Genomic DNA, 24,247 nt, shown 5'->3' on the forward strand with positions numbered 1-24,247 from the left:
GAGAGAGAGAGAGAGAGAGAGAGAGAGAGGAAGATGAGGAGGAATGGAGGGAATAGAACAGGAAAGTGGGGAACACGAGAATGAGGAAGAAAGGAGGGAGGGAGAGGGATCAAGAGAAAGGTGAAGGTAAGAAGAGAGAGTGGAAGAGTGAGAACAAGCAGGAGAGGGAGGGGGAGGGGAAGAGGGAAGGAGAGAGGAGGAGTAGAGAGCAGGAGAGAGTGGGAAAGGGAGGGATAGAGAGAAAGAGAGAGATCATTCTGTGTATTAGTGTGTGCTAGATGTGAATGCCTAAACAGCATTGTAGTCACAGAATGGAGCTTTAGGAGAGGAACTGAGGCCATCACCGTTTCCTTCTGTCATCTTTTAGTTCCCTCAAATCTTTCTCTGCCTCTCTCATTCTCCCTTCTCTTCTCTCCATACATCATATTAGTGAGTATCTACATAGGAAGAGAAAATGGTTGCCTTTTTCAACAACATAGGTTGCTGTTGTACATATAACTATTATACATGGGGGCAGGGTACATGTGTGGTTCTACATGGGTTTGTATGAAGTATATGTGCAGTATACACACGTGCTCACAGTGTGTGAATATGGGAATATCACAGGTGTGAGAGATATATTCTTATGTGTATGGTGTATACACATACATACATATACCATACACAGATATATATATATATGTATATATACAAATATATGTTCTTAGTTCTGTGAAGTGTACATAGAGGTCATACAGTCTGTGTGTGTGCACCTGCATGTGTGTGTGTTTGTGGTGTACATGGGGAGGAGGTGTGCATTGTAAGGGGAATGGTATGTTAACATAGCTTTCCTTGTGTCTGTCTAAAGTTATCCCTCCCCTGCAGCTCAGCTTCCTTTTGAATTCCAACAAAGCCAATAGGATTACCCGCAATGCAGCCCTTTATGTAAGAGACAGTGAGACACAGAGATGGAAAGAAACACCCTCAGAGACAGAGACCCTAAGGCACAGGTGCCCACACACTGTCTTGTGTGGAATTCTAGTTAATTTTTATCAAATTCAGGGAGTATTAATGTCAAGATCCTAATGATAAAATAATCAAATGTCCCCCAGCTTCCAACCTACCACAGGACCCTCCCACTATATCCTGAGGCCTCTCCCCTGGAATCACCTCAGCTCTCTATCCATGGGCCAGGTTATACTCAATGATCCTCTCTCCAGAATGTCCATTTACATAGGAGAGGGGGTGCTGCTTGTTCTCAGGCTCTTCCCAAGATCACTCACCCAAGCTGACAGAAAGCCAAATCCAAGCAGTAGGAGGTGAGGGAGTGTGAAGCAGTGTTGCCTTGTCAGAGATTGTGGGGGCTGAGGAATAGATGGAGGCACCCAGCAGGGAACAGCTGTTCTCTATGACAATGTTCCTTGTGGGGGAAGAATGAAAGGTGAGGGGGGGGGGGTGGAAGGAGTGACTTAGATCCATGCCTCCAAATTACTGCTTACCAGATCACACAGGGATGGGGAGTTGGGAGGGGACAGTGCACAGGTACATAGGAGCAAAAATGTTTTCAGGAATCAGATCCACAGTCTATTTATCATCTTTCTCACAACCAGACTGATTATTTAACTCCCAGGGGTTCATTTATGAGACCACATCTATAGCCAACAATTTGGCTCACCAATATCTCTGTCTGGAATGTTGCTGCAAAGGGGCTGGGACCAGCACAGGCCAGTCCAATTAGGCTAGGTAGACCTACTCATTCTGCTTCTCCTCCCTGTGAGATTCCACTATCCCCAAACACACAGACTCCATCCCCATGACTTATGAGGCAGCCTGGTGTCCTGAAAAGAGCACTGTATTTTTGGCATCAGAGAACTGTGGCTGAATCCTGGTTCTGCTATCTACTAATTTGTACGACCCTGGGCAAGTTATTTGACTTCTCTGGCCCTTAGTTTCTTATCTGTAAAATGAAAGATTTGGACTAAGCATATAAATGCTTATATAGTACCTACTATGTATTAGACACTGTGCTAAACACTTTTTACAAATATTAGGTGCTATTACTATCCCCATTTTATAGTTGAAGAAACTGAGGCAGACAGAGGGTTAAAAGACTTGCCCAGCTAGTTAGTATGTATCTGAGAAGTCAAATTTGAATTCAAGTCTTCCTGACTCCAGACCCAGCTCCCTATCAGTGAAGTCTCTCTAAACTAGGTAAGACTCCTTAAAGCTATGACAAATTAGTGTTGGTGTCCCAGTTAATGCCAGTTCATGGGGAAAGACTCAGATAATTGGAGACATTATAAAGTTGGGGACATTATAAAAAATCAGAGAAGTGAGGGCCTGAATACTTTTCTGTGAACTTGCCCTTTCTTGATAGAGAAAAGACACCTTCCCAGATTGTTGTTGATATGTTCAAGATTCCCATCTTCCTTATGTGCTATGATCTACTGGGATCCCTAGGAACTTTGGAGGAGAGGGTTTCCTTTACTGGGGACTACTTACTCCACCAACTAATATCTACAACATTGGGGAAACTCCAGGGATATCTTGATCTTATATTTACTGAAAATCAACCTATAAACTGATCAACACTCCCATGAAGAGGTCAGTGGCTAGAAACTGACTCTCATCCCTCAGGGTAGGCCCTTTGTGTTTTCTTCAGTCATAGAGTTCTGAATTAGATGGGGGAAAAAGAGACTTGGAGGAGGGTTTCGATGCCATTCTGAGAATTTGATTTATAACCTTTTCTTTCCAGCTCAGCATTCTCACTCCCACGCCTTCCTCAGGGTGGACAGGCTCTGAGTCAGATGTTGTAACAAGAAACAGGGAAACACCCCTTTCCCTGAAGGTCTGAGCTTCTTCTCCAAACCTATCAGTCAGATAGGTTTGTCTTACCTTACCCAGTCTTACTTTCTGATCATTCAGCCCCCTCAGGTGCCCTCTACTCCCCAGTTTTTGCACCCTTGAATGCCTCAACAAAGGTATGACCAAAGTAGGCAGGTAATACCTGCCTGTATATGATATATATGCAGACTGATGCTGTTAGCTTAGTATCTCTCACTTCTGCTTCTCTGAATCTTAGCTAAGGCTCTGCTCATCTGGGGCTCTGTCATTTTCCTCTAATGGTCTCAGAGGGGGTTTTATGGTCAGTGTTGTAATGAGGTTCTAATGAAATCATATATAAAAAAACGCTTTGGGAATGTTAATGCCAGCTATCATTATTATTATTACATGTGCCTGTATGTAACTATGCAGGAGACCAGGGTAAGGATCAAGGGGTCTCTATTTGTGGTTATGTGCATAATTAGGCAGTGTATTCATACAAGGCAGATGTGTCCATATGTAGACATTGTTTGGTGGTGGTGGTAGTGTGTGTATGTATGTGGAGGGGGTACCTCCAACTCTGGGCAACCTCCTCTGGTATTTTTTTTATTTCCCTCAGCCCTAGCTTCTACATCCTCCAACATCAGTGGATTCAACTTCTGCTTGCCAGCCTCGGCCTCCGTTTGTCATCAGCCAATATGGTGGGAGGGTGGGCTCATGGGCAGTGCTGGCTGGCATGCCTGGGCCCCCCCAGACCCATAACCCCCACTGACCTCATATCCTATGTCCACAGGTCTACGCAATCTTAGTTAGCCACCCACCTACCCCCAACGACCACTTCACTCCAACCCCCGTCTCCTACACAGCCGGCTTCTACCGAATCCCCGTCCTGGGGCTCACCACCCGCATGTCCATCTACTCTGACAAGGTAACTCCCCCATGTACCCCTCGATGCCCTGGTCATCACTCTGCCTTGCATTGTGTCAGACTGGGGTAGAACTGGCCTATGGGCAGCAGTTCTGTGGCTAGAGACAGCTGACTGATAACATCAGGCTTCAAGAAATCTGGGGACCAGAAGTGAGGAGGAGAGGAAGAAAATCGGGTCTGAGAATGGGCAGTAGGTGAGTGGTGGTATAAAGGAGAAACCCCAGAACTAGTGGTCCTGAGGCCACCACCAGCTCTTCTAGCCTCCACATGGATGTGGGGTCCAAACTGTTTCCCTCCAGGCCTAGGCATGACCCTGGGGAGGAACCCAGACCACTTTATGTCAGTGACAAAGGCTGGAGGACTTTATACAAAGCAGAGGGTGAGGGAAAGTACCCTAGTCTAAGATGTCCAATAACTAGCCCACTAGACTGTCCAGCATTCCCAGAATGGCACAAAGGTTGTTTCCAAGTTCAGCCCAAAACTAGCAATTAAGATAGCCAGGCAGTCATGCCTGATGCTCAGTGCCTTCTTCACACCCCTAGCCCTAGATGATAGGGTCAAGAGTTTCTTCCTCTTCTGGGAAAGGGAGACCAATGCCTATCTACTTTCCTGCTTGGCATGAGGGACACAAGTTTGCTAGGAAAGTTGCCATGTAGCATAACCAAATATCATAGTTTGTCCACTCAAGACAGCCCATAGGAGATGCTTTAATGATCTTCCCCTACTTCTATCATCTCCTCGACCTAACTCATGTACTGCCCCACTGGAGAGTCAGCAGTTTTCTCTGAGATTACACAAAGTGATGTTGAAGCCAAGCCCCAACACTGGACTGGGCCAGCTGAGGCAAAGAGGGGAGATGTGTTCCCTCCCCCCACTCACCAAGTTCCCGGGAGTTAATGTTGGAACAAAAAGAAGGCAGTTTCAGGACCAAGTAAATCCACTTCACACAGTAGGGAATAAACTGATTGAATTCATTCCCTCATTAATCAATCAACACATGTTTATCAAATGCTTACTGTGCATGAAGTTGGGGAGACAAAGATGTAGGAGGCAGAGTCCCATGCCCTGAGGACAGACCAAACACAAGAAAAGATAAGTAATTCAAGGGCGGGTAAGATCAGTGCCCAGCAAATGCCTCAATCTAGCAACCCTTCAGGGAACTGAGTGGGCAAAGACCATTATGACCTGGGGCCATCAGGGGACTTTTCCTGGAAGTGGGGCCCTGAGACTTGAATGGGGATTTAAAGAAAAGAAAGAGTTTAAATAAGTGGAAGGATATGGGGAGAGGCATGCTAGATTTGGAGGTAGGAAAGTACCCACTGCATTTAAGGACCAATGAATGAAGTGAACTTCAGGCTAGAAGGGACCTTAGAGATGAAATTGTTAATCCAATTCCCTTATTGTACAGACAGAGAAACTGAGTCCTAGAGAGAAGTGACTTGCCCAAGGTCATTACCCTGAGAGATGGCTCTGGATAATGAAAGTCCTTTCATGTCTGGGTTCTAAAGATTCCCCCCTCCCCCACCACCATCATTTGAAAACTATGCATGCATATCTTGGGAGAATCATTCTGCTCACAGATCATTTACAGGACATTTACTGGAGTGGTTAAGCGCCATGACAAACACAAACCCTAAATCAAACAGATGCCTCTGGGAGCTACAAGAACTGGATGCATAGATGGAGTACATCCCTGGATCGAGGAGTGTCCCTCAGGCACCCTCTCCAGGAGTTCCTCAGGCCTGAAAACCACAGAATGGGAAAAAATAGACACAGAGAATAGTCTTTTCATCTTATAAAGCCCAGGAGGGAAGGAGAGCCTATTGAATGAACCCTACACCCTTCAGTTAGTACAGGGGAAAGAAGGCTGAAGAAGGGACCCCAAATTCCAGTGAAATCATCTATAATGTGCTCTTCTCTCTGAATACAAAAATATCTTAGCAACTTAACAAGTACTAATCAGTTTTGCAGTCTCAGAACCCAGCCCCTCCCCTGGGGAGAAGAGAACCAGAGGAGGAGCTAGGTAAGGCACATAGTTGCTCAACACTCAAAGGAGGAGCTTCAAGGCTAGGTAGTCTCAGACAGGGCTAAGATAGAGGAAAGAGCTAAAAATTAGCAGCCACATTAGAGCATCCCAGCTGACACCATCTACGGACAGATTTTTGCTAGGTTTGGATCAGAGATCTGGACTCTGTAAAGCTCACTAATTTCTCTGATTTTATGGTCATTGAGGCTGTTTGTTGTTCGATCCATGGTGGGGATGGGGGGGGAGAGGTGCAGCTGGTGATTTTGGAACAAATTCCAACCTTGTCTTGACTGAAACAGGAAGGAAAGGTTTTTTCATGTCTCTATCAGGACAGACAGAGATAAGCACATTTGTGGAGGCCAGGTGGGATGGCAATAGTGTCACCAACAGTGACCATGTCAGCTCCAGATGGGGACATCCTCTGCTAGAGACAGAGAGGATTGGAAGCCCTTGTGTTGAACTCATATTGACAAGCTATGTCATTCTACTCCTTGGTCCTAGTTCTACCTCCTAAAGACAAATGGGACAAGGCTAATCCCTTTTTCACACGACAGCCTTTCAGATAACTGAAGACAGTCTTCATCTTTTTTTTTGGGGGGGGGGGGAGAGCATAGACTAAAAAGTGGATGTAGGTATCTGGATAGATGGAAACTGTATTAGGAAGAAACCTCTTCCCTACTGACATTCCTTATACCACAGAGTACCACACACACCCAGCCCCTCTCACTGTCTAGATCAGTTAATATTACCCTTAAATTTCAAAAAGATCTCAGGATCCTGGAGTGATGGATACCTGAATTTTTATAAAATCATCTACACAAGTATGTGATAAGAGAAGAATGAATGAACAGCAGATCATGTGAAAAAGATGTGGAGATTTTAGTGAATTTTATGTTCAGTATCAGTTAACAGTGTGACACAATGGCCATAAAAAAAAAAACCTTAATGTAATCTTAGAAGTACAATATCCAGAATGAGGGAAGTCACAGTCCCATTGTACCAGGCCCTCATAAAGCCACATCTGGAGCACTGTGCTCAGTTTGAGGATTGAGGTTTTAGATGGGACATTGATGAATTTGAGCATTTCTAGAGGAGGGTGACATGCATGGTAAGGGGACTCGAGATCAAATCACATGGGAACCAAATAATATAGAGAAGGAATTTGGGATGTTTAAGCTGGAGAAGGAAAACTTCATAAGGGGACATTTTCAAATATCCAAATGGTTGTCCTATAAAAGAGATCAGACTAATTCTGTATTTTCTTGAAGATCAGAACCTAAGATCAAGAGGCAAAAGTTAGAGGGAGACAGATATTGACTCAAAATAAAGGAATTCTTGGCAAAAAAAACTGTTTGAAGTTAGAATGGGCAACCTTGGCACTCCATCACTTGAAATGTTTGAGCAGAGGTTCAATCATCACTTGATAAGGATGCTGTAAATGGGTTAAAGTTGGGCTGGATTGTCTTTGAGGGACTTTCCAACTAAAGATTCTATAATTCTGATTCTTAGGTGTGGGAGGGAAACAAAAGGTATGGGTGTAGGGAGCATAGAGACAGAAGCAGTACCAAGAGGGATCCAATGGCTGGGACAGTGCCCAGTCCCTTAGACCGGTAAGTGTTAGCCTGGCCAGTGGTGGCATGAGTTGGGGAGAATGGGAGGACCTGGGTAAAAATGTCTGCCCTCTCAGTTTCCAATCGACTCCCCAGCTTCCATCCCAATTAGGTACCCTTTGCTTCGTTTCCATCCCCCATAATACTATTCCCCTCAAGCTCTGCTCTTCTCAGTCTCTCACTTCTCAGGCTTCTCTCACCTCTTAGTTTTCCCCACCTCAGACTCTGTCTCTCCTTGGCCTCCACATCCCCAGACTCCAGAACTCAAGTCCTTCTGGCCACTTGTCCCTTTAACCTACATATAGTCCTGAATTCTGATCCCCTTGTCCTCTATGCTTCTGAGTTCCTGTTCCCTACCCCTAGTTCCTACACATACACACACACGCACACACACACATGCACACATGCATGCACATGTGCACGCACACGCACACAAACTGTAGTTTCTGTCCCCCTCAGTCTCTCCTGTGTCCCCTACAGAGTATTCACCTGAGCTTCCTTCGGACTGTACCTCCATACTCCCACCAATCAAATGTCTGGTTTGAGATGATGCGTGTCTACAGCTGGAACCACATCATCCTCATTGTCAGCGATGACCACGAGGGCCGGGCAGCCCAAAAGCGCCTAGAAACACTTCTGGAGGAGCGAGAGTCCAAGGTGAGGGGGAAAGGGGTGGTTGAGGGAGGCGGCTGAGGCGAGGAGCAGAGGGCAGAGGCCGCCTGGGGCAGGGCCGCAGTGTCTGTAGCTCCTATGTGTAAAACACCCTTCTCTTTCCATTGTGCCATGGCCGGCATCACCATGTCTGACGAGCGCCCAACCCAATCTGTACTTGGTTCATTTCACGTGCTTTGCCATAGTCGAAATCTCCCACGTGTCATCCCTACAGGCAAAGGGTCACATAACCTGGAGTTCTGCAAACACCACCCTGCCCCTGCCTCCAGGAGCCCCTTGGGCTGGGTGTGGGGGACTCCAAGCAGGGCTGTTCCCCTCTGCACCCTGGCATGGAGCCCCTTACCCTGGAACTGTCCCTGTGCTCACTAACACATCTCCCTAGGCCAGGTGCCTAGGAAGTGAGCATAGGTCAGTCCACTGGAAACCCTTCAAGTATACTTCCCAATCCTGAGTGTAAGCCATGTAGCCCAGCTCTTAGCTCTGCTTGTTTCTTTAGAGAGCTCATTCTGATGCTTGGGAGGTAGCATGGTATGTCAGAAAGAGCATTGACTCTGGAGTCAGGGGCTCTGGGTTCAAATCCCCTCCTCTGATGTTTACTGCCTTGTGTGACCTTGAGCCAATCACTTAAACCTTCATAAAATTCAATTTCCTTCTTGGTAAAATGAGAGGTTTGGACTAGTAGGCCTTTGAAGACCCTTCAAGTTCTGTCTGATCCTATTATTCACCTCATCCCAAGCCTGTGAATGGGAGGTCTTTATCTGGGCATGGACCTTGAAGCTCTTAAATCTACCCTGCCTCTACAATGTCCAGGCCTCATCCTCATCAGAATCCAACTGGCCTGAGACTGGCCACCCAGATGCAATCTCTCAGGATAAAGGTACTATCCCAGAAAAGGGTCCAGGTTCTAGCCCTTTTCTTTCTCCCCTTTCTCAGGTACCTGACTCTCCCTTCCTAAGTCTTACTTCTCCAGCTATTCTGGAATCTTAGGTGGAGAATTGCCCCTAGCACAGAGGTTGAAGTATCTCCCCATCCCCTTGGAGTCCTGCTTTTCCCTCTGTGTTCTCCCTAGTATCTCTACTGTCATCTTCCCTTTCTTGTGCCCTCCTATATCTTTCCCACCACCAGTGCTAGGGAACTGAGGACTAGAGCATTTGGTCTCCTTTTCCTTCAGAGGTGCTGATATTCATCCTTTCCAATCAAGCCCTCTCACCCTCTACCGTGACCTCAGTTCCTTTGGTTCATGACCACAACCCTGGTCATGAGCTAAATCTTTGAATGCTCCATTGCTTCCTTGGATTAAGAGGGAAGCCAGAGACTCATCTCACACATACTCGTATCCTGTCCTGTGTCTGTGCTCAAGGCAACCCTTGGGCTCAATTACCAGTCCAGAACTAATATGAAGAGAAACAGGAAGAGAGGGAATTCTAGAGCTGGGGGCCCTGGGTAATGGGGAAGACTTTAGGTCACTCTCCACATTTTGACACATTTTAGAGATCCTTGGAGATTGGCATCCTTCCTAGCTGACAGAGAAGTCACGAGGATGGGTTTTCTGGAGTTAGGGACATATTCCCCTTAGGACTGGAGGTGTCTGAGTCAGGGGCTATGTCTCCCCCTCACAAGTTAGAGAAATATAAACAATGGAATCAGTGATCAGTGCTGGAATCAGCTTTATTTGATATTTTTAAATAAATGGTATGGAGGAGGAAATGCACAATGAAATCTATACATTTGTAGGTGAGGCTAAGTTTTGCTTTGTTTTGAGAAGAATGGTAGTACAATGGACAGAGTTCTGGACTGGGAGCAGGGTGTTCTGAATGCTAGTCTTGGCTCTGCCCCTAACACAATGTGTATATGACCTTGAGCAAAATATACCACCTCTCTGGGCTTCAGTTTATGCATCTGCAAAATGAGGTGGATAATACAATATAATACAAGAAAAATTTATTGTGTCTGTGCTAAGAACTAAGATTAGCTGTTCCCTAAGATTTCTTATAGAGAACTGAAAATTCTGTGACTCCATAACTCTCATAAAACCTATAATGCATTTACACCAGAATACTGATCTTTAGAATAGATACTAGAAATGGTCTCAAAGGAAGAGAAAAAAGTCTGGGACCCAGGGGGAAGGCCTAGAGTAAGACTAATTTGTAAATACAAAGGTAGAGTGGAGAGATTTGGGCTTATAAAATTACAGAGAGGAGGAGTCCAAGGAAGACCTGTGGCCTGCTTTCCAAACCTCAAATATTAGACCTAGAGGTGAGTAGTGTGGAGCACGAGGATGAATCCCAGGATATCCCACTTTACTGATTAGGGAATAAATTGAAGAACCTTATTCCTTAGAAATGCTATAGGCTAGAAACACAACCTATGGCAAATTCGTGGTGGATTTGTAACCCTTCCTCCAGAGATATGTCAGTAAGATTTGGAAAGGCCCCATAACTTTTTAAGTTTGACCCATGCACTTTTAGTCTTTTGTGTAAGGTCCAAGCTAGAAGTCTTTCCATATTGTGGAGACAGGTTTGTTGAGGGTCACAGATTATAAAGGAAGCTGGGTATTGGGAGTGGGGGATGTTCCTGACCCACATGGTGATGACATGGAATACAACCAGGCCTTTCCCAAATACTCCCCACCCTCTCCCACCACACACACACACACACACACACACACACACACACACACACACACACACACCACACAGTGCTTCTATCCTAAAAGTTCTGCCCAGAGAGGGTAGCTTTAGAGGTCATTACTCAGGCTTTCATTCTTAGTAGTGAATTGGTGGCAGGGTGGGGGAGTGGCTGCTATTGGGGAGGATGCATATCCTCTGGAAAGTCTGAGGCCAATGCAGAGGGTTTGTCTGCTCTGGGCACTGCCTGAGGGCCTCAACCACACAATTTTGTCTGTTCTGCCGGGCATTGCATCAACCTCACAGGCCAATTCATCAGTACTTCATAGCCACTTAGGGAGGAATAATGACATGGAGTTTCATGCAGATGTCACCCTCCTGATTGTGTAGGTTCTTAGTGACTAGTACACAGATTCTACCATATGTGTGTATATGTACATATATACATATATACATTCTTCCTATCTATGTGTACACAGAGTCGTGCACTTTGCTCAAGACCTAGTTCTCCACATATTGTCTAAGGATTTAGACCAATCCAATCCAAGGCCCATCTCCTACTGTGAAGAGAGAGGGACAATCAAATATACCCAATGTTCAGTTGTGCTCCCTGGGGGAAAGGCAGAGCTCTCAGCCCTTCATGCATGTTTGCAACAAGACACAGTACTCCACAGTAAACCCAGAAGGGGACCTAGACCAGGATAGATTGGGATGCAGATGGTAGACCATGAATCAGGATATACAGTGACACAATTTTGGATATGGATGGAATGGAAATAGAGACACACAGGAACACAGATTTGATGACATATGAGGAGGGGGAGGGGAGAAGGGTCCAAATGCCAACACTTTTCTTTCCCCAAGGTATGAGCTATTTCATAATCCCCAGCTCCTTGGACAGGAGCAGTCCTTCCAGCACCAGTCTCCCCCACTCTTGATCCCCGCCCCGCCCTGCCCCGACTCTCCCAGGGGAAATATGGTGTTTGCAAGCTCCATGGCTACGTGGCCCTCATGCAGACCGTGGAGAGGCGGTGATGTTGGATTTGCTTTAGTGCTCGTCATTTTCAGCTGTTTATAATCTTCTTCTGTGTCTGCATATTTTCTCTGTGCACATTATCCATCAGAGTAAAAAAAGGAACTATGAAAACCTCGACCAACTTTCCTATGACAACAAGCGAGGACCCAAGGTATCTTTGCATGGACGTGCACGCCGCCCACCGACCTAGGTAGTCACTGAGGTGCCTGTGAGAGTCACAGACACCAGCCCTCAGGCGTCCGCCTCCGCCTCCGGGCGAGAGGGCTTTAACCAAACAAGGAATAACTCTTAAAGTCGAGGCAGGCTGGTGCTGGCAACATGGGCGCACGTGGCGGTGCCGAGCTGGTAGTTTTGTTTGAGGAGACAGAGAGAAAGAGAGAGAAAGAAAAAGAGAGAAAGAGAGAGAGAGAGAAGTACAGTCAGCAGGAGGAGGAGGACGAGCTCTCTCTGGGAAATGCATGTGAACCGTTGGGACCCGCCAGGGTTTCCTTTTTGAAACCCGGGAGGGAGCCACCCCTACCTGGTCACCTGGGGACGGGGCTGCTCCTGCTGGCCACTGCCTAAATCGGGGCCTTTGCGGATTTCCCGCGGTTCTGGAAAAGACGCCCCCGTCTGAGTTCCCGGTTGCATTCCGAAAGCCTTTTTTCTGTTACCTGTCCGCTGCACGCCTCTTTCTGAGTCTCGGTCCACTTCAGTTTGCATGCACAGTGCAAAAAGGAGAGAAAGAGAGAGCGCGCGCGCGAGGGAGAGAGAGAGAGCGAGCGAGAGAGTTTGAGATTGACTGAGAGAGGAAGAGCGAAAAAGAGCGAGAGCGAGAGAGAGAGAAAGAGAGAGAGAGAGAGAGAAAGCAAGAACAAGGGAGCCAAGGAAAGAGAGAAGGAACGGAGAAGGAGTGAGTGGAAAAGGAGAGAAAATAAAAGAGGAAACGGCAAACAGCCTTAGTTAACCTGAATTGCCGTTTGGGGTTACTGGTGGCTGCGGCCCCATTGCGCCAGAGAGGCGCCTGTATCCGACCCAGCAGGCCCCTAACACTCCGGTTCATAACCACAGGCAGAGAAGGTGCTGCAGTTTGAACCTGGGACCAAGAATGTGACAGCATTATTGAAGGAAGCCCAAGAGCTGGAGGCCAGAGTCATCATCCTCTCAGCCAGGTAAGTCAAAAGTCATAGGTACTTTGTCACCCTGCAGCTAAACCCATCATGAGGCCTCAGGGTTTTATTCCTGTTGTGACCTAACACCCTCTCCCCACCCCCGCCCAACATAGAATTTTTCATCTCTACCCCAGTCCCCAGTGTAGCCCTTATCATGACCTCTCCCTTTCACTCTCTCTCTCTCTCTCTCTCTCTCTCTCTCTCTCTCTCTCTCTCTCTCTCTCTCTCTCTCTCTCTCTCTCTCTCTCTCTCTCGTACACACACACAAACACTTCATGCTACAGAGTTCCTAAAGAAAGTAATAGAATATATTTCAAGTTCCACAAGGCCTTTGATATTTACAAATTGAGGCAACATAGACTTGTAAAACTGAGTTGGAATTGGGAATAAAATAATATTTATATAGTTCCTTGAGACTTAAAAAAAAAGTACTTTTCCCTCAAGAAGTACAAGTATTATCCCTATTTCACACAAGAGGAAACTAAAGCTCATTGAGATTAAGTGATTCATTCAAGGTCACATAAATAGAAAGTATCTTCAAACCAGTATTCAAATCTTGATTCTAAGTCCAACATTCTTTTTTTCTTAAAAAAAATAAATGTTTTGGGGCGGCCAGGTAGCACAGCGAGTAAGAGCACCGGCTCCAGTGTCGAGATGACTTGGGGTTCAAATCCGGGCTCAGATACTTAGCACCACACCCAGAAATAACTGGCCATGTAACCTTGAGCAACTTAACCCCTATTGCTTTAAAAAAAAGTTTTACTTTTAAAAAACTCAATGTTTTACATCAATGCATCCAACTCAATATGCTTAATAATTATATTTAAATTCATTCATTTTAAGACCTAAAGCATCATTAATCACCTTTGTATCATTCCCTCTTGTGTCTTTTTTTAGCTTTTATTTAGTATTTTATTTTTCTCCAGTTACATGTAAAAAATAATTTTTAACATTTGTTTTTAAAACTTTGAGTTCCAAATTCTCCCCTTCCTCTCTTCCCCCACCCCTCATTGAGAAGGCAAACAATTTCATATAGGTTATACATGTGTAGTCATGCAAAACATAACCATAATAGTCATGTTGTGAAAGAAAACATAGACAAGAAAAAAATAAAGCTTTTAAAAAGTATGCTTCAATCTGTATTCAGACACCATCAGTTCTTTCTCTGGGGATAGATAGCATTTTTCATCATAAGTCCTTCAGATTGTCTTGGATCATTGTATTGCTGAGAATAGCTACATCATTCACAGCTGACCATCTTATAATATTGCCATTTCTTTGCATATAGTACATTTCACTTTGCATCCGCCCATGTAAGTCTTCCAGGTTTTTTCTTTGTCTTTTTTTTTTCTTAAAACAATTGGGGTTAAGTAACTTGCCCAAGGTTACACGGCCAGTTATTTTGTGTCAGTGTTAAATATCTGAAGCCGGAACCAATCCAGGTCCTCCCAACTCTGGGGCCAGTGCTCTTACTCACTGCTCCACCTAGCCACCCCCCCGCAAGTTTTTCTAAGAGCATCCTGATCATCATTTCTTATAGTACAATAGTATTCCATCATAATCACATACCATTTTTCAGCCATTCCCCAACTGATGGGCATCCCCTCAACTTCCAATTCTTCACACACACACACACACACACACACACACATACACACACACACACACACACCAGAAAAGAGCTGCTATAAACATTTTTGTACATATAGGTCCTTTTCCTTTTGGGTTTTTTTTTTATCTCTTTTTGGATACAGACAGAGTAGTGGTATCACTAGGTCAAAGAACATACATAGTTTTATAGCCCTTTGGGCATAGTTTCAAATTATTCTACAGAATGGTTGAATCAGTTCACAACTCTACCAAGAGTGCATTAAAGTCTCATTTCTCTCACTCTCCCTCCAACATTTATTATTTACCTTTTCTGTCCTACTAGCCAATCTAATAAGTATGAAGTAGAACCTCAGAATTGTTTTAATTTGCATTTCTCCTATCAATACTGCTAGTATTTTTTCATGTGGCTATAGATAGTTTTGATTACTTCATCTGAAAACTGATCATATCTTTTGATTATTTATCAATTGGGGAATGGCTCTTAATTTTTATAAATTTGACTCCGTTTTCTATATGTTCCCTCTTCTAAGTCACCACCAAGATTCATTCTTATTCACTTTCCCCCCTATACAGTCCTAGTTAATATATCAAGTCCACAGCTGTTTTAGAGATACCACCACAACAAAAAAAGACTACTTTTCCTGTCAAAGGAGAAATATAAGTCGTAGGGTACTCTGGAGATTGGTCTTATTTTACTTTTCCTGCAAATTAGCTAAAAGAGAGAGTTACAGCGATATTTCATAGACTCCCAGACAGTCAGAGCTGGAAGGCCTTAAAGAACAATGCCAGAATTTGACAGAAGAGGAAACTCTCTTCAAAAAGGGGACATAGCCCATTTAAGACCACATAGTCAGGGGATGGAAGACCAGAACCAGGATTTCTCATTTGATTCCCCATCCAATGTTCTTGCCTCTACACCATGCTGTCCATTTTTGCCAATGACTTTAGTAGTATCATGTCATCCCAAGATGATATTGCATACCAAGATCAATTGCAGGAGTATCAGTGATGGTATTGCCCAGGTGTGAAGGGGCTTAAATGTCCAAAGCTGGCTGGCCCTTATTGTTGTATTCTTCCTGGTCTCCCACAACCTCTGCCCTAGTTCTAACAATTCTTCTCTCATCTGGACTCTGGAATATATCTGACTACCCTTATGCTTTTCAAGGTTGCATGAGATTACAGAAAAGCAAACCATGAATTTCAATATTGGTTGAAGTCATACTTTGTGATACATTGGGGAGGGGGTGGCAGTGTCAAGGAACAGCTCACCCAACCACATTTGTAGACTGGCAAGCCCTGAGCTCTGGGGAAAGGGATGGAGCAAGGACGCAAGGGGCCTTGTTGTAGATCATTCCATGAAGATGTAGATCTTGTATGTTACTATGGAGACCTTCACAATATTAGATAGCATTGGGAAGTAAGCTGGAAATTAAAACAGAAAACTCTTGCCCTTGTCTACTAAACAATATTCATCCACCACTTAGAGATGTGGATGGGTCTGGCCACTGGCCCTCTGGACAGATACACCAGGATAGGGAAAGGTCTGAGAAAGATAACAACTGTGACCCAAGCAAAGACACTTGGGTGAAGGATGGCAACAAAAAATAACAAGTTGGGGTATTAGAAAAGGAAAATAAATAAGGACTGGTAGACAAGATGAGGACGCTTTAGCCTGTAGGAATGGAGGCTGAAGAAATATGGGAAAGGATGCCATAGATAATCACCAAATGCCAGACATTAGAAAAAGAAGATGGAAAGATATTTGGGGGGTGAAGTTTTACATTCTTCTTTGTGAATTAAATAAGTGTGTTCTGGGTAAATGTTTAACAATCTGCTCTGAGTGGATGGATGGGGAAATGTATGCAGGACATATTTTTAGGTTTAATCTGCATTATTAACATTTTTCTCCATCATTTTAAATCTAGACAATCAGCAAAACAACCAGTCAAGTCTTGATTTATAGCAGTTGCTGATTTCTGAGGTGTGCAAACTCACATGGAATTAGCACACCCCTGACAGTAAACTCCCAGGGTCACAGAATCCAAGGATTTAGAACTAAAAGTATTCTTAGTTCATCCCCTTCCCTTCGTGGAAACAGCCTTGTTGTAATGAAAGGAACTATAGCCTACATGTCAAATGAGTGACTTTGCCAGTTACTGACTCTGTGAGCTTGAATAAGACACTTCCTATCCCTGGGACTCGATTTTGGGTCTCAAAACAAGAGATTGGAGAAGATGATATCAAGGGCCCCTTCCAGTTCTACATGCCATGATATTAACGCAAATGAGGAAAGTGAGGTGCAGAAAAGATAAACTTATTTGTCTTAATACAGTTGATAATATAAATAGACTCAGAAAAGACTCCAATGTATTCAAAAAGGACAAATTTTCTAATGAGATAAATCTGGCTTTTTCATGAAGTCTTCTATACAAGAATCTCATTAGGACTGATTTTTTCTTTTTAAAGAATGCTCAAATAATGATCCAAACCCCACTATGAAAAGGAAATTCAGGCATATTAACATGGCTGTTTACCTTTGATGTCACTTCCTCCTGCTTCCTTACACCTGTCATTGGCATTCTGTCACAATGCAACCCCTACTCTGTTCTCCCAAAACTGCTGCTTGAATATTTGAGAAAAAAAGAAAAAGGAAAACACTTCAATTTGAGCCTTTATCAGATGCTTGCCTGGTGCTAGGTACCAAGGAAGATCTAGTGACTTAATGAGGTGCAACAACTCCTGTCTACCTTCAAGGATCTCACAGGGTGGTAAGGAAGCTATGACCTGTGGCAGAACTGGGACAAGGCAAGGTCTGAACATTGCAGCCTCATGCCATGGAAGATCACATCCATTGGGTGTCGCTGCCCACTGGAGGCTATTGGCTCAAATTGTAGCACATGCAACCTGACTTTATCACAAAATCAATTCTGACATGCTAGGGAGAGAGGAATTTCCTGGCTTTAAAACTATGTACATAAAAGATAAAAAGCATTTGTTTCTAACAATCTAAGGATTTTCATAATGATGTTGGAACTGAACACATTGGCCAAATAAAGTTGAAGTTTTAGTTTTTAAAAACTCTATAGTACTATAAGAGCTATATAAAGTGCTATAAAAAGTCATTTTTAAAAGTGTCCAAGATTGTATGCTAGGCAGCTTCCTCTTTTACCTGTCCCTAATGCCAAGTCTGTGCCTTGGACAAGTCACTTGCTTTCTCTAGGTCCTAGTTTCCTCTTCTGTCAAATAAGAGGATAGGACTAGGTGACTGTCAAAAGACAACGGAGGCCACAGCCCTCCCTCCTGGAGCACCCCAGTCCTCTATTAGCCAAAACCCTGAGATTCAGAGATCTGGTTTCCATCATGATGACAGCAAAGGTAAATGTGTTCTAGTGGAAATAGCAACTTCCTAGTGACCTGTACTGAGCACAGCCAACATCTGCAGGGGGGGGGGGGGGTGAGAATGGTGCTCCTGCCTGCCCCAGCCTATCTTCTGGCTGGTTTGGACAAGTCCCTATTCCAATTCTCTGTGCCTCAGTTTCTTTCTTTGTCAAATGAGAGAATTGGACTAGCCGATTTCTAAATCCTTTCCTAGCTCTGAATTTGGTGACCCTATCAATATCTAGTGTGTATATGGCTTCAAGGTTTCACCAAAAGCTCCTCTAGCTTCCTTCAAATGATTCTTCAGTCTCACCACGAGTGGCAAGAGCCTGGCTGGTGAGAAGGAACATGAGGGTGGGCCCAAGAGACTGAAGACTTATAGGTTTTTATGCCATTACTTCTATGTCACCCTTCCATACCCATGTCAGGCTTTAGTTTGAAAAGGTGCTGGGAAAGATCCCCTTGCAGTGCCCTCACCTCTTTCCTATGTCTCTTTCCCACCAGGGCCTTACAGGTACACCCCATCCTAGCCTGGACATATTTCTGCCCCATTACACTCACCACCTTTCCCATCCTGCTCATACCCCCACACCTTGTATACCCCTAACCTTCCCTAGGCATGCCCCCAGTCCAATCCTTCAATGCCTTCCTAGATTTGGGACAGTTACCTGGAATCTATGACACTGTCCTGTGATGTGAGTCTGTCCTGTCTGCCCAGCAAGTACACAGAGCAGGGACTGTGTTTGATGTTTCTTTTGACTTTTGCTCTGTCAAACACTTGCATTTGCATGTGCACATACACACACACACACACACACTATCTACCATGGTGCCAGCCACATGGAAGGTATTTAGTAAAGCCTCTTGACTGTCTGAGAAAGTCTGGCAGAGGAGGGCCCATCAAGGGCATTACAATTCTATGTGACTAACTCTATTTCTGTACCACCTGTATTCTCTAAAGCTTAATGGTCTAATTGTCCAAGAAAAAATTTGTTTTGCCTTAAATGAGAGCAATGGAATGGGACCTTTTGTCAAGAGAATCTGTTGCCCCTGTGTAACATTTGAACATGCTTTCATGTGATGCGAACCCTCACTGAGACAGAAATCTTTCTTTAAAAGACAATCAGACTGAAGAACAGAAGGCTTACCTAAAGCATGAGAGACAGATTTGTCTACTGTTCTTTCCTTGGACTTTAGCTTTGACACTTAGGGAAGGTCTTGAGGGTCCTAAGGACTTGACTTTCATCTGAGGTGAGAGAAATGTAGGGACAGTGAGAGGGGGTGGTAATGGGGAGGGGTAGGGAATGGTGAGTAGGAAAGACATCAAGAGAGGCACATTGAGGGTCCCTGATAGGGAGAAAATCAAAGACAGTGAGTGTAAAACTAAATGTTCTGGATGATATGTGTGTATACACATGTCTACATATACGTATACATACATACATAAGGCTTTAAGGTTTATGAAGCACTTTCCTCCCAAAATTCTTGTGAGATAAACAATATAAGTATTATAAACCCTGTTTTGCAGATAAGAAAACTTAATCTTGGAGAAACTGAATGATTTGTCCTTGGTAACATAGCAAATAAATATCAGAACTCAGAATTGAACCCAGGTTTCCAACTGCATGTCTAGTATTCTTTCTACTATATCATAATTCTCCTGTCTCTAAAAGGATTCTTATAATCCAGATCCAGGAGATAGGAATGTTGTAAAGATTTAAAAAAATTTCAATGAAAGTTATTTTAAAATGTTAAATGCCACCCTTGTGTCCAGTTTCTCAACTACATTGTTGTCAGAGTAATTTAGTCTAGAGGAATGGAAGCAGGACTTGGGGAAAGGGTCAAGGTGGGGGGGGGACTCTGGCCCTTGTCACCCCCCCCCATCTGTCCTGCAGCGAGGATGATGCTGCCACTGTGTACCGGGCAGCCGCAATGCTGAACATGACAGGCTCTGGGTACGTGTGGCTCGTAGGCGAGCGGGAGATCTCAGGGAATGCCCTACGCTACGCCCCAGATGGTACGTACCAGGGAACATTCCCAAGAGGATCTGTTTGTGGGGGCCTCATCAGTGATTCCTATTGGAATGGGCAGCAGGATCATCGGGATGGTCTTAGCCATGGGTACAGGCCCCCCAGCCCTGCACAGGGCCCTGGACTGTTACCAATTTGGGACCCATTCTGGGTCAGGGAGTAAGGGCTGGATGGGTCTTTGAGTGACAGCTGGTTTTAAACCTGCTCGGGGATGGGCAGGTTGTTTCTGAGTCTATCAGTCACATTTCTTACATGAACCTTCCCAGGAATCATTGGGCTGCAGCTGATTAATGGAAAGAATGAGTCTGCACACATCAGTGATGCTGTGGGTGTGGTAGCCCAAGCTGTACATGAGCTTTTTGAAAAAGAGAACATCACAGATCCCCCCCGTGGCTGTGTTGGCAATACTAATATCTGGAAGACTGGGCCCCTCTTCAAAAGGTAAGTGGAACAGCAGAGAAAGGGAGAGGGCGACATACACCAGAGTGACCGTAATCTGAGACACATCTGAACCAGGGCTCCTCCTGTCTTCTCACCCAAACCCTCATCACAGCCCTTCACCTTTCTAAGCACTTTCCAGTTTACAGTATAAATTGCTTTCTTAACACAACTTTTGGGGCAACTAGGTGGCGCAGTGAACAGAGCACTGACCCTGGAGTCAGGAGGACCTGAATTCAAATCTGGCCTCAGACATTTAACACAAAAACTAGCCGTGTGATCTTGGGCAAGTCACTTAACCCTAATTACCCTACCCTCCCCCCTCCAAAAAGCAAAAAAAAAAAAAAACCCACAACTTTTCAGGGTATGTATCACAAGAATTATTAACCTCCTATTTTATAGTTGAGGCTCCTAGAAGTTAAGTGGTATGCCCACAGATGCATGAACAGTGTCAGAGCCAGGAATCAAATCTAGCCTGCTCTCTGCCACTTGGACCATCACCATCACTGTCTCCATCATCACAATCATCTTTGTCAGCATCTCCACCATGATCAACAGCATATCATGGGATGATAGAATTTAGAGCTGTGTTAGTATTCCTATGGTCTTCAGAATCACTATCATATATATATATATATATATATATATATATATATATATATGGCCATTACCACCACCATCCTCAACACGCTCTCCATCTTGGTACAGGTTTTTGTTGTTCAGTCATTTTAGTTGTGTCCAACCCTTTATGACCTCATTTGGGGTTTTCTTGGCAAAAATATTTGAGTGGCTTGCTATTTCCTTCTCCAGCTCATTTTATAGATGAGACAAACAGGGTTAAGTGACTTGCACAAGCTCACACCGATAGTGTCTAAAGCTAGATTTGAACTCAGGAAGATGAGGTCTTCCTGACTCCAGGCTCTTTGCTCTATCCACTGTGCCTCCTAGTTACCCCATTGGTACAGGTTAAAGAGTACTGACTTTGGAGCCAGAAGACCGGAAAGCTTAATTGCCACCCCCATGACCACTTCATTTAATTCATCTGTAAAATGAAGGGATTGGAGTCTCTTGCCATTCTCAATCTATGATCATTATGATCACAGTCAATATTACCATCACCATCATTTTCATCCTCACTCTCCCAGCATCACAGATCTAGTGTTGGAAGAGACCATCTCATCCAATTCTCTTATTTTACATAAGAGGAAACTAAGACCCAGAGAGGTTAAGTAAGTTACCCAAGATCACACAGATAGAATCAGAAATAGAATTTGAACCCAGGTTCTCAAAGTCCACAGAGCCAGAGGAGGAAACTGAGACCTAGAGAAGTAAAAGTGATTTGCCCAATGTCACCTAAGTAGTAAGTGGTAGAGGCATGATTTGAACTCATAACTTCTGTCTCCAGAGCCAATGAGCCCTCTGTCTCTCTCTTCCTCCCTCTATCTCTTTCTGCTCTATTTCTCTTTCTTTTTCTCTCTCCTCCCTCTTTTCTCCTCTCTTTCTCTCTCTCCTTTCTTTCCCCTCTCTCTTCCTTTTCTCTCTCTCCTCTCTTTTTCTCTTTCTTTCTCTTTTCTTTCTCTCCTTTCTCTTTCTCCACTGTCTTCCTCATAACCATCACTTTCACCTTTATTATCACCAACTCCATGGTCTTCATCATCAAAGTCATCTCAAGCAACATAATCTTTACCATCTTTCCCTATGACTACCAACATCTTCACTACCAGGAAGCTTTCTTCAGTAGCCTGGAAACCACCATGCTAGACATCAAGAAAAGAAATGCATGGGGAACCCCAACCTACTTCCCTAAAAAGGCTGAAACCCTATGCAAGGGCATTGGGGACTAGGTGTTACAGAGTCCTCTAAGGACATTTTGAATATATGAAGACTATTCCAGGAAGATGAAAAGAGAATACAATTAGTGTCCATAAAATCATCAAGGTGGAAAGAGTAGTTACAACCCTGTTCACTAGATCCCAGAAACTACAACAGGATTGCTGAGAGAGATTTCCAGCACAGGATGGGAACATGTTCCAGAAGGTCTTGCTGAATTCTTAGATGGCAAGTCTACAAAGAACTATGAAGGAAGCCCAGGCATCTGGGGACATTCCTGATCTGTGTGGTGACATCAGGAAGGGATTGCCACAGTCTCCCAAACTGGCCCCCATTGCTGGAGCTGACCTTCCTTCAAATCCTGGTTTTGCCACTTACCAATTATGTGACTTTGAGCAAATTACTTAACTTCTCCTGGTCTCAGTTTCCTTATCTACCAAATGAGGTGATTGGATTAAATGACCCAAGATCTTTTCCAGCTCTAAATCTATGATACTCATCAGATACAGAATCTCAGACCAGAGAGGACAAGAGGTCACCTCCAAGTATATAATTGAGGGGCAGATGCTTTTATGTAAGGCCGGGCAGAACAGTATTCCCCCCTAAAGGTAAGGAAATTGGAAATGGAGATGGAGAGACAAATACATATATACACACACAAATAAACATATATAGTTATTCCTTCTCCATCATGACTTGCCCCATCTCGGTTTCACTGTATTGTGGGTCAGAATAAGAAATTAAATAGGAATTTTGGGGGAGTTTTGTGGAAGCCACAGACAACTCTCAAAAGCCAATAGATGATACAGTAAAAGTTTAGAAACTCAGAAATGCATAAAATGTATGTATATATGTATAGTAGTGCATAGTATCAACCTAAATTTTACAATAAAGGGGCAGCTAGGTAACACAGTTGATAGAGCATTGGCACCAAGTCAGGAGGACCTGAGTTCAAATCCTGCCTCAGACACTTGCTAGCTGTGTGAACCTGGACAAGTCACTTAACCCTGATTGCTCCCCCCTCCAAAAAAATAACCAAATAAGGTACTGTAAATACCCCATTAAAGAAAAAGGAAAAAAAAATTCAGACTTCTCTGGTACAAAGAGACAGTCAAAAACTTTTACATGGATTATCCAGATCATGGGGGTGCTGTACCCCTAACCCCTGCAGTGTGGAAGGGATATCTGTATACTCATCAGGCACTCAGGTTTTATAACATTTATTCAAAGCTAATTTAGCCTGGAATGATGAATGGGAAAAAATCATGACTTTGGGATGATGGCTGGTGAGTTCCTCCTCTCAGTGTTCTCCAGGTCATAGAAAGATGGAGGTGCAAGCCAAAGCATTCAGTGCTAGGACAAAGATTTAGAGGAAATCTCCTCAAACTATCATTCACCCTCCCCCATTCTTCCCTATCTCTCAGGGTGTTGATGTCATCTAAGTACTCAGAAGGTGTGACTGGTCGGGTGGAATTCAATGAGGATGGGGACAGGAAGTTTGCCAATTACAGCATCATGAACCTGCAGAACCGAAAACTGGTGCAAGTAGGAATTTTCAATGGGAGCCACGTAAGTGGGGCTGAGGATAGGGTTGGGAGGCTTAGCCTGAGGGTCCAAGGATCATGACTGGTGTCTCTCTCTGCTTCCCCATCATGCAACCCTCTTGTCTTTCAGGTCCTACCCAATGACCGTAAGATCATTTGGCCAGGAGGAGAGACTGAGAAACCTGAAGGATATGAAATGTCAACCAGACTAAAGGTGAGGGTGACATAGAAGAGTAATAATGTACCATAGGCAAGTGATCCCACCTCCTCAGAATCACACCTCCTCCATCAATGAGGCCTGACCAACCAGGTAGATCATTCAGGAGAGGGGATGAAAAAACACAGAAAACTGAGGAGGCAGGGATCCTGGGGGAGACGGTGAAATGGAGAGGCAGACAGATAGGAAGGGAGAGGTGGAGAGATGGCAACAGAGACAGAGACAGAAAGGCAGGGATGGATGGTATCAGGGAAGGGAGGGGAGGTTCTCTAGAGCACCCAAGCTAAGTTTTTCCCTCTCGTCCCCACCCCTAGATTGTTACTATACACCAGGAGCCCTTTGTGTATG

At 44.3% G+C, this 24,247-nt stretch overlaps 2 protein-coding genes across 3 annotated transcripts in view; both read left to right on the forward strand.

Annotated features, from left to right (window-relative positions):
- GRIN1 (glutamate ionotropic receptor NMDA type subunit 1) overlaps positions 1-24,247 on the forward strand; it is a 39,623-nt gene that overhangs the window by 1,278 nt on the left and 14,098 nt on the right. Inside the window, exons 2-10 of the mRNA XM_069072329.1 lie at positions 3,596-3,730; positions 7,846-8,022; positions 11,789-11,851; positions 12,751-12,851; positions 19,736-19,857; positions 20,137-20,311; positions 23,563-23,707; positions 23,813-23,896; positions 24,214-24,242. Coding sequence (XP_068928430.1) covers positions 3,596-3,730; positions 7,846-8,022; positions 11,789-11,851; positions 12,751-12,851; positions 19,736-19,857; positions 20,137-20,311; positions 23,563-23,707; positions 23,813-23,896; positions 24,214-24,242 — 1,031 coding nt within the window. The remainder of the gene's footprint in view (positions 1-3,595; positions 3,731-7,845; positions 8,023-11,788; positions 11,852-12,750; positions 12,852-19,735; positions 19,858-20,136; positions 20,312-23,562; positions 23,708-23,812; positions 23,897-24,213; positions 24,243-24,247) is intronic.
- CYSRT1 (cysteine rich tail 1) overlaps positions 776-24,247 on the forward strand; it is a 172,683-nt gene continuing 149,211 nt past the window's right edge. For both annotated transcript variants that reach the window (XM_069072740.1, XM_069072741.1), the window contains exon 1: positions 776-790. The gene's annotated coding sequence lies outside the window, so the exon portion shown is untranslated. The remainder of the gene's footprint in view (positions 791-24,247) is intronic.

This window comes from Petaurus breviceps, unplaced genomic scaffold, assembly GCF_028583685.1.
Source record: "Petaurus breviceps papuanus isolate PSGF00001 unplaced genomic scaffold, PetGlider_PUasm1.0 90847, whole genome shotgun sequence".
Lineage (NCBI taxonomy): Eukaryota > Metazoa > Chordata > Mammalia > Diprotodontia > Petauridae > Petaurus > Petaurus breviceps.